At 42.9% G+C, this 10,996-nt stretch overlaps 1 protein-coding gene across 2 annotated transcripts in view; it reads left to right on the top strand.

Moving 5' to 3' along the window:
- The first annotated feature begins 2,540 nt into the window (after positions 1-2,540).
- Positions 2,541-10,996, top strand: part of KPNA5 (karyopherin subunit alpha 5) — a 49,908-nt gene continuing 41,452 nt past the window's right edge. For both annotated transcript variants that reach the window (XM_038761114.1, XM_038761105.1), the window contains exon 1: positions 2,541-2,637. In XM_038761114.1, the coding sequence (XP_038617042.1) occupies positions 2,634-2,637 (4 nt within the window). In that variant the 5' untranslated portion in view covers positions 2,541-2,633. The remainder of the gene's footprint in view (positions 2,638-10,996) is intronic.

Raw genomic sequence — 10,996 nt, 5'->3', positions numbered from 1 at the left:
TATTAAGCGCTTACTATGTGCAGAGCACTGTTCTAAGCGCTGGGGAGGTTACAAGGCTTCCCTAAGCTTTATATGTCTGTTTGTACGTATTTATTACTCTATCTTACTTGTACATATCTATTCTATTTATTTTATTTTGTTAGCATGTTTGGTTTTGTTGTCTGTCTTCCCCTTCTAGACTGTGAGCCCACTGTTGGGTAGGGACTGTCTCTGTACGTTGCCACCTTGTACTTCCCAAGCGCTTAGTACAGTGCTCTGCACACAGTAAGCGCTCAATAAATACGATTGATTGATTGACTGATTGACAACCTCTGTTTCCCCCTTCTAGACTGTGAGGCCGTTGTTGGGTAGGGACCCCGTCTATAGTCGTTCATTCAATCGTATCCCATCATTATCAGCGCTTAGAACAGTGCTCTGCGCATAGTAAGCGCTTAACAAATACCACCGTTATTATTTATCTTGCCCAAAGCTTAGGGAAGAGGCTTAATAATAATAATGATGGCATTTATTAAGCCCTTACTATGTGCAGAGCACTGTTCTAAGCACTGGGGAGGTTACAAGGCTTCCCTAAGCTTTATATGTATATATGTTTGTACATATTTGTTACTCTATTTATTTATTTTACTTGTACATATCTATTCTATTTATTTTATTTTGTTAGTATGTTTGGTTTTGTTCTCTGTCTCCCCCTTCTAGACTGTGAGCCCACTGTTGGGTAGGGACTGTCTCTATATGTTGCCAACTTGGACTTCCCAAATGCTTAGTACAGTGCTCTGCACACAGTAAGCGCTCAATAAATACGATTGATTGATTAACAAATACCATCATTATTATTTATCTCACCCAAAGCCTAGGGAAGAGGCTTCCCTAAGCTTTATATGTATATATATTTGTACATATTTATTACTCTATTTATTTATCTTACTTGTACATATCTATTCTATTTTATTTTGTTAATATGTTTGGTTTTGTTCTCTGTCTCCCCCTTCTAGACTGTGAGCCCACTGTTGGGTGGGGACTGTCTCTAGATGTTGCCGACTTGGACTTCCCAAGCGCTTAGTACAGTGCTCTGCACACAGTAAGTGCTTAATAAATACGATTGATTGATTGATTGATTAACAGATACCATCATTATTATTTATCTTGCCCAAAGCTTAGGGAAGGGGCTTCCCTAAGCTTTATATGTGTATATGTTTGTACATATTTATTACTCTATTTATCTTGTACATATCTATTCTATTTATTTTATTTTGTTAATATGTTTGGTTTTGTTCTCTGTCTCCCCCTTCTAGACTGTGAGCCCACTGTTGGGTGGGGACTGTCTCTAGATGTTGCCGACTTGGACTTCCCAAGCGCTTAGTACAGTGCTCTGCACACAGTAAGTGCTCAATAAATACGATTGATTGATTGATTGATTAACAGATACCATCATTATTATTTATCTCGCCCAAAGCCTAGGGAAGAGGCTTCCCTAAGCTTTATATGTATATATGTTTGTACGTATTTATTACTCTATTTATTTATCTTACTTGTACATATCTATTCTATTTATTTTATTTTGTTAATATGTTTGGTTTTTGTTCTCTGTCTCCCCCTTCTAGACTGTGAGCCCACTGTTGGGTAGGGACTGTCTCTATATGTTGCCAACTTGTACTTCCCAAGCGCTTAGTACAGTGCTCTGCACACAGTAAGCGCTCAATAAATACGATTGATTGATTAACAAATACCATCATTATTATTTACCTCGCCCAAAGCCTAGGGAAGAGGCTTCCCTAAGCTTTATATGTATATATGTTTGTACAATTTATTACTCTATTCATTTATCTTACTTGTACATATCTATTCTATTTATTTTATTTTGTTAGTATGATTGGTTTTGTTCCCTGTCTCCCCCTTCTAGACTGTGAGCCCACTGTTGGGTGGGGACTATCTCTATGTGTTGCCGACTTGGACTTCCCAAGCGCTTAGTACAGTGCTCTGCACACAGTAAGCGCTCAATAAATACGATTGATTGATTGATTGATTAACAGATACCATCATTGTTATTTATCTTGCCCAAAGCTTAGGGAAGAGGCTTCCTTAAGCTTTATATGTATATATGCTTGTACATATTTATTACTCTGTTTATTTATCTTACTTGTACCTATCTATTCTATTTATTTTATTTTGTTAGTATGATTGGTTTTGTTCTCTGTCTCCCCCTCCTAGACTGTGAGCCCACTGTTGGGTAGGGACCGTCTCTGTATGTTGCCAACTGGGGCTTTCCAAGCGCTTGGTACGGTGCTGTGCACACAGTAAGCGCTCAATAAATACGATTGATGATTGATTGATTGAAATACGATTGATTGATTGATTGATTCCCGGGAATGAAAGGGGAAGGGAGACGGAAGGGGGGATGGAGGGCGGCCTGAGGAGAAGAGGGGCGGGGCTGGGTAATGGCGGCCGGGAGGCCTCACGCCTCCTCCGCGCGCAAGGGCTTCTGGGAGCGGAGCCGCCTGAGGCCGGGAAAGTGGGGCCGACGAGGAGGGGGGGGCCTTTGCCGCCATTTTGAAGTGCGAACCAGTCCTGGGCTTCCCCACCCTGGGGGCGGCGGTGGCGAGGACGACGACGACGCCAGCGGAGGCCCGGCGCCGATGGGTGAGGGGAGGCCGGCCTGCGCGCTCGTCGGGGGCCTTGGCTAGCTCTCTTCCCCCCCTTCAAGGCCCTACTGAGAGCTCACCTCCTCCAGGAGGCCTTCCCACACTAAGCCCCTTCCTTCCTCTCCCCCTCGCCCCCCTCTCCATCCCCCCTTCTTACCTCCTTCCCTTCCCCACAGCACCTGTATAGATGTATATATGTTTGTACATATTTATTTATTTTACTTGTACATATCTATCCTATTTATTTTATTTTGTTAGTATGTTTGGTTTTGTTGTCTGTCTCCCCCTTCTAGACTGCGAGCCCACTGTTGGGTAGGGACCGTCTCTCTAGGTTGCCAACTTGTACTTCCCAAGCGCTTAGTCCAGTGCTCTGCACACAGTAAGCGCTCAATAAATACGATTGATTGATTTTGTTAGTACGTTTGGTTTTGTTCTCTGTCTCCCCCTTTTAGACTGCGAGCCCACTGTTGGGTAGGGACCGTCTCTATATGTTGCCAACTTGTACTTCCCGAGCGCTTAGTACAGTGCCCTGCACACAGTAAGCGCTTAATACGACTGATTGATTTCGTTAGTACGTTTGGTTTTGTTGTCTGTCTCCCCCTTTTAGACTGTGAGCCCCCTGTTCGGTAGGGACCGTCTCTATATGTTGCCAACTTGTACTTCCCGAGCGCTTAGTACAGTGCTCTGCACACAGTAAGCGCTCAATAAATACGATTGATTGATGGATTAAGAAATACCATCGTTATTATTTATCTTGCCCAAAGCTTAGGGAAGAGGCTTCCCTAAGTTTTGTATGTGTACATGTTTGTACATATTTTTTACTCTATTTATCTTGTACATATCTATTCTGTTTATTTTATTTTGTTAGTATGTTTGGTTTTGTTCTCTGTCTCCCCCTTTTAGACTGCGAGCCCACTGTTGGGTAGGGACCGTCTCTATATGTTGCCAACTTGGACTTCCCAAGCGCTTAGTCCAGTGCTCTGCACACAGTAAGCGCTCAAAAAATACGATTGATTGATTTTGTTAGTACGTTTGGTTCTGTTCTCTGTCTCCCCCTTTTAGACTGTGAGCCCGCTGTTGGGTAGGGACCGTCTCTCTATGTTGCCAACTTGTACTTCCCAAGCGCTTAGTATAGTGCTCTGCACACAGTAAGCGCTCAGTAAATACGATTGATTGATTGATTAAGAAATACCATCGTTATTATTTACCTTGCCCAAAGCTTAGGGAAGAGGCTTCCCTAAGTTTTATATGTATATATGTGTGTACATATTTATTACTCTGTTTATCTTGTACATATCTATTCTGTTTGTTTTATTTTGTTAGTACGTTTGGTTTTGTTGTCTGTCTCCCCCTTTTAGACTGCGAGCCCCCTGTTGGGTAGGGACCGTCTCTATATGTTCCCAACTTGTACTTCCCAAGCTCTTAGTACAGTGCTCTGCACACAGTAAGCGCTCAATAAATGCGATTGATTGATTAACAAATACCATCATTATTATTTATCTTGCCCAAAGCTTAAGGAAGAGGCTTCCCTAAGCTTTATATGTATATATGTTTGTACATATTTATTACTCTATTTATCTTGTACGTATCTATTCTATTTATTTTATTTTGTTAGTATGTTTGGTTTTGTTCTCTGTCTCCCCCTTCTAGACTTCAGTGAACCTGCTGTTGGGTAGGGACTGTCTCTATGTGTTGCCAACTTGTACTTCCCAAGCGCTTAGTACAGTGCTCTGCACACAGTAAGCGCTCAGTAAATACGATTGATTGATTTTGGTAGTACGTTTGGTTTTGTTCTCTGTCTCCCTCTTTTAGACTGTGAGCCCACTGTTGGGTAGGGACCGTCTCTATATGTTTCCAACTTGTACTTCCCAAGCGCTTAGTACAGTGCTCTGCACACAGTAAGGGCTCAATAAATACGAATGGTGGATTGATTGATTAACAAATACCATCGTTATTATTTATCTTGCCCAAAGCTTAGGGAAGAGGCTTCCCTAAGGTTTATATGTATATACGTTTGTACATATTTATTACTCTATTTATCTTGTACATATCTATTCTATTTATTTTATTTTGTTAGTATGTTTGGTTTTGTTCTCTGTCTCCCCCTTTTAGACTGTGAGCCCACTGTTGGGTAGGGACCGTCTCTGTATGTTGCCAACTTGTACTTCCCAAGCGCTTAGTACAGTGCTCTGCACACAGTAAGCGCTCAATAAATATGATTGATTGATTGATTGATTGGCCCCAGGCCTGACGGAGGGAGGGGGCCCCGGATGGCGGGACCCGGCTCTCCCTCGGGGGACCAGCCGCTCCTGCGTTCGTTCATTCATTTAATCCTATTTATTGAGTGCTTACTGTGTGCAGAGCACTGTACTAAGCGCTTGGGAGAGGACAATATAACAGCAGACACATTCCTGCCCACAGCCCGCTTTTGGGTAGGGACCATCTCTATATGTTGCTAACTTGTACTTCCCAAGCGCTTAGTACAGTGCTCTGCACACAGTAAGCGCTCAATAAATATGAGTGAATGAATGAATGAACTAGATCACGTTTTCCCTTCTCTCCCTTCCCTTGCCTTCTCTTCTCCCCTCTTTTTGCCCCTTTCTCCTCGCCCCCTCTTTCCCTTTCTCTTACTGTGTGCGGAGCACTGTACTAAGCGCTTGGGAAGTACAAGTTGGCAACCTATAGAGACGGTCCCTACCCGACAGCGGGCTCACATCCCGCCCGCCCTCCCTGGACTCTTTCCTCCCTACTCTTTGCCTTCTTTCTAGACTGAGCCCACTGTTGGGTAGGGACTCTCTCTATATGTTGCCAACTTGTACTTCCCAAGCGCTTAGTACAGTGCTCTGCACACAGTAAGCGCTCAATAAATACGATTGATTCTCTCCCTTTGCCGTCCTCCCTCCCTTCCTTTTCCCCCTTCCCCCTTTTTCTCCTTCCTCTTTCCCTTCCTTTGCCCTTTTCCTCTCCTTCCCCCTCTTTGCCGTCCTCTCTCCCTTCCTTTGCCCGTTTCCTCCTTCCTCTCTCCCTTCCTTTGCCCTTTTTCCCTCTTTCATTCATTCAGTCGTATTTAATGAGCGCTTACTGTGTGCAGAGCACCGTACTAAGCGCTTGGGAAGTACAAGTTGGCAACATATAGAGACGGTCCCTACCCAACAGCGGGCTCACAGGCCTTCCCTCTTTACCGACCTCCCCCTTCCTTTGCCCGTTTCCTCTCTTTTCCTTCCTCTCTTCCTTCCTTTCCCCTCCTTCCCTCGCCTTGCCCTACTCTCTCTCCTTTTTTGCCCTTTTCCCCTCTTTGCCTTCCTCTGTCCTTTCCTTTGCCCTTCCTCTCCCTCCTTGGCCTTTTGCTCTCCCGTTCCCCTCTCCTTGCCCTCTTCCCCTCTTTTTGCCCTTTTCCCCTCCTTCCCCCTCTGTACCTTTCTCTCTCCATTCAATCGTATTTATTGATTGATTACTGTGTGCAAATCACTATACTAAGCGCTTGGGAGAGGACAGTATAACAACAGACACATTCCTGCCCACAACGGAGATCGTTTTCCCTTCTCTCCCTTCCCTTGCCCTTTTCCTCCCCTCTTTGCCTTCCTCTCTCCCCTCTTTTTGCCCCTTTCTCCTCACCCCCCTTTTCCTTTCTCCTCCCCTCCTTTTCCCCTTCCCCTCCTTACCTCTCTTTTCCTTCCTGTCACTCTTTTATCTTCTTCCCTCCTTCCCTTCTCTTTCCTCTCTCCCCTCCTTTGCCCCTTTCCCCTCTCCCCTCCTCTTCTCTCTTTTCCCTCCTCTCAGAAGTCATGGGTTCTAATTCTGGCTCTGCTACTTGTCTGCTGCGTGGCCTTGGGCAAGTCACTTAACTTCTCTATGCCTCAGTTACCTCATCTATAAAATGGGGATTGAGACTGTGAGCTCCATGTGAGCCCCAAGTGGGACAGCCTTATTACCTTATCAGCGCTTAATAGTGCTTTGCTCATAGTAAGCGCTTAATAAATGCCATCATTATTATTATTACACCAGTGCTTAGAACAGTGCTCGGCACATAGTAAGTGCTTAACAAATACCATCATGATGATGACAGGAACTGTGTCATTTGCTTGTATCCACCCCAGCGCTTAGTACAGTGCCTGGCACATAGTAAGTGCTTAAGAAATACCATTATTATTGTTATTATTATTATATCCCTTTCCCCTTTCCCATTCACCCCCTACTTTTCCCCAAATTGCCCTTCCCTCCTAGTCTCTCCATTCCCCCTCATCCTCCGTTTCAGGGCAGAAGGCTGAGTGTGGGACTTTGGGGTGTCTGGTTCAGTGGGCAATACAATGAGTTCGGATGGGTACCTCGTGGCTGACCCCCGGGAGAGCCGCCACAGCGTGTATTGCAGCACAACATGTTGAGCTGCTCTTAAATTAAGTTGAGCTTCCATAGCTCTCGTGGAAGGATGACTGATTACGGAGGTTTTAAAGATCTATTGGTGCAATTACTACCTTGTGCTGAACCCCTCCCTAAAATAATAATTACAATTTTATACATAGGATAAAAATACATATCTTAGTTATTTTTCTAAGGAAAGACTGGGCAGTCATCAATCTGGCACAGTGTAATCATTCACCTGACAAAAGGGAGATGTTCCCTCAAGGTCTCTTCCAGCCATTTCTAATGAACATTTCTGGCCTTCAGCATTATTAAAATAATGCTTGGTTTGTTGTAGGCTCTCCTTCAGGGCAGGTACAAGCCGTTTTTTTCCCCCTCAGGCAGTTTGTGACTTTTTGACTATCCATTTTCCTGATGAGGTCCTTGAGCGGAAACCAGTGATTTTATTAAATAGCTCAGAATACTAGTTGCAAAGCTGGGAATGAAAAAACAATCCCAAATCCTAGGGCCTTGCCTTATCCACTACTCAATGTTCTGGTAATGGAAAGCAACAGTCAGAAAATAAATTCGTGGGAAGAAGCAACCTCCTGCGTTTATAACTTTCTGAGTCATCACTTTCTGATATTCTTCTCCTAATGTCCCTCAGAAGGAAAATGTCCTACTTGTGAGTCACTTGCAGAGATTGTACCGCTTTAAAGATTCTGGAGTAAGGATGTAGCTGTTTAAATATAGCAGTAATCATGAGTAAATGACATAGAAGGAAAATGAACATAGTGTTTATGGAATTTCAAGCTAAGCTATATTGGGTGGACACATTGCTTAGAAAGACGTTAATGTGCCTAGAAAATGTCTTTTAATTTCCGGATTGGTTAGCACCATATTTTGAAAGAGGCTTATTTGTGTGATAGCAACTCTTAAAAATTTTGTTAGCTTTAATTTAAGCTCTCCCAAAGAGTTACAGTTGGTAAGCACTGCCCATACTTACTGAAAACAAATGGGAATTGTTTAAGTGTAAAATAGTGGAAGCTATTCAAAGTAAATCGCTATTAATCAGAAGCATAAGATAAATGTTTTTCATCTAAGACTTTTGTCTAACTTTTTTAATGGACAAAATTGTATTTTAATAATAATAATGGCATTTATTAAGTGCTTACTATGTGCAAAGCACTGTTCTAAGCACTGGGGAGGTTACAAGGTGATCAGGTTGTCCAATGGAGGGCTCACAGTCTTAATCCCCATTTTACAGATGAGGTAACTGGGGCCTAGAGAAGTTGCGACTTGCCCAAAGTCACACAGCTGACAATTGGCAGACCCGGGATTTGAACCCATGACCTCTGACTCCAAAGCCCGGACTCCTTCCATTGAGTCGCGCTGCTTCTCATATTTTCATATTTCATACTCGCATATTTTCATATTTATACCTGCCGTCCTGCAGAAAGCCTGGCCATTGATTTGTTGTTTTGGGCTGCTTTGTGAGGAATGGAAAGGGGAAAAGGTGTGTGCTGGTGTCCCATAAAACTTTTTTCTAAAATGCAGACTAGGCTTTCAAGTCCTGTGTGACACTTTCCGACACCTAGAGGGAAGGCTAAGAAGGGAGACCAAGGCTTGTTGTTGTTTATGGCATTTGTTAAATGCTTACTATGTGCCAGACACTACTAGGCACTGGGATAGATACACGCTAATCAAGTTGGACACAGTGCCTGTCCCACATGGGGCTCGCAGCGTTAATCCCCATTTTATGGATGAGATAACTGAGGCACAGAGATGGGAAGTGTCTTGCCTTGTATTTATTACTCTATTTTACTTGTACATATCTATTCTATTTAATTTTGTTCGTATGTTTTGTTTTGTTGTCTGTCTCCCCCTTCTAGACTGTGAGCCCACTGTTGGGTAGGGACCGTCTCTATATGTTGCCAACTTGTACTTCCCAAGCGCTTAGTACAGTGCTCTGCACACAGTAAGTGCTCAATAAATACGATTGATTGATTGATTGATTGCCCAAGGTCATACAGCAGACTACTGGCAGACCTGGGATTAGAACCCAGGTCCCGTGATTCTCGGCTCCATGCTTTTTTCACTAGGCCACGCTGCAAAGGCCTGGAACAGTTGGGTGGGATTTGGGAACATTACCCTGGCAGTGGCAAAACATGAAGGGCCTGATCATCACTGCCGAAACAGCAGGAGAGTCAGCCAGGATCAATCAATCAATCAATCAATCGTATTTATTGAGCGCTTACTGTGTGCAGAGCACTGTGCTAAGCACTTGGGAAGTACAAGTTGGCAACATATAGAGACAATCCCTACCCAACAGCGGGCTCACAGTCTAAAAGGGGAAGACAGAGAACAAAACCAAACGTACTAACAAAATAAAATAAATAGAATAGATATGTACAAGATAGAGTAATAAATATGTACAAACATATATACATATAAAGCTTAGGGAAGCCTCTTCCCTAAGCTTTGGGCGAGATAAATAATAATGATGGTATTTGTTAATCAATCAATCGTATTTATTGAGCGCTTACTGTGTGCAGAGCAGGATAACTCGATTTGCCATCGTCTGGCATAAGAGCTGGTTTTTGCCTGCCTCTGTTTCGTTAGGGAGAGTTGGATTGAAAGTATCTATACAGATACTTTCTTATTGTGGTCTGTATTTGACTGGAAAGCAGTGTTTCTGAGTTTGAGTATGCCAAATCTATCTCAGGTCTACCAAAATATAGGTGATTTGTTGTTGTTACTGTAAGATTATTTGTGTAAGCTTTTACATAAATACACAGTGGCAATTGGAATAATTCATAATAGGTGTTCTATGAAATTTGTTAGGATTCTATTTTTAGCATTTCTCTTCAAAAGAGCAAGTTGTTTATCTGGAATAGTTGAAACTCTAGGTTTGTTTTGAAGGAGACCAACAGTCAGTGTATTGTGACTTCATGTCTAAGGCACTTTTATGCATCCTAGGGAAGTTCAGAAATGACTTGATCATTGCCAACTTACACAAATTTTGGTTTGCACTGAGAATTCATTCTTCAAACACACTTAAATCAAGTTTAGTTTTACTAAAAAGAGGAGGAAATATGAAACAGAGCCTCTTAGAAATAGGGATACATTAAATGGCAAATATGAAGTCATTTTTTTCATTGATCCCATTAACTCCCAATTGTCTTTGCTCCTGCTGATCCAACATCATAACTAAACATGAGTTGTCTTCGTCATGATGTTGGCTTCCTCACTCTGTTACCCAAGAAGTCCATCCTGTAGCAAAGGGATGGCAGTTTGAGTGTGTGAGATATAGGTGGTAAGCAAGCTGGAGTAGGATGGGGCATTTCAAAGTGGCGATCGCCTCCCATTTCCTTAGGCTAGTCTGATGCAGGCAAGGGAAAGCACCTTGTTCGGGCTTCAGTTCATTTGAGTAGCATTTTAGCTCTCTTAAATGTTTCCATGTTGCACGCCCAAATTAGTCATGACTCTCTTTGGTAGAAAGCCTACATGTATAACCGTATACTGCCTTGACTTTATCATTAGAGTCCTATGTTCTTATTTCTCTATGTTCCTATGTTCTCAGTGCTTAGAACAGTGTTTGGCACACAGTAAGAGCTTAACAAATGTCATTTTTATTATTATTATTACTATTATTATTTGCTAGTAATGTGTGATTATGCCCTTTCTGGGGCTGATAATTTTGGGGTCATAATGCTGCCCTTATGTCTTACTGCATGCGGTAATTGTGTGAAGCCTTCAACTTCATAGCATTCAAAGAGCTCTAAGACAGGACTGCTGATATTCATTAGCTCATCCATCATTAGAGAAGCAGCATGACCCAGTGGATAGAGCGTGGGCTGCAGAGTCAGAAGGACCTGGGTTCCAATCCTGACTCCACCACTTGTCTGCTGTATGACCTTGGGCAAGTCACGTCACTTTTCTGTGCCTCAGTTCCCTCATCTGTCAAATGGGGATTAAGATTGTGAGCCCTATGTGGGACAGGGACTGTGTCCAACCCG

Source organism: Tachyglossus aculeatus, chromosome 2 (assembly GCF_015852505.1).
Source record: "Tachyglossus aculeatus isolate mTacAcu1 chromosome 2, mTacAcu1.pri, whole genome shotgun sequence".
NCBI classification, from domain to species: Eukaryota; Metazoa; Chordata; class Mammalia; order Monotremata; family Tachyglossidae; genus Tachyglossus; species Tachyglossus aculeatus.
This window is presented reverse-complemented; position numbering and strand designations above follow the sequence as displayed.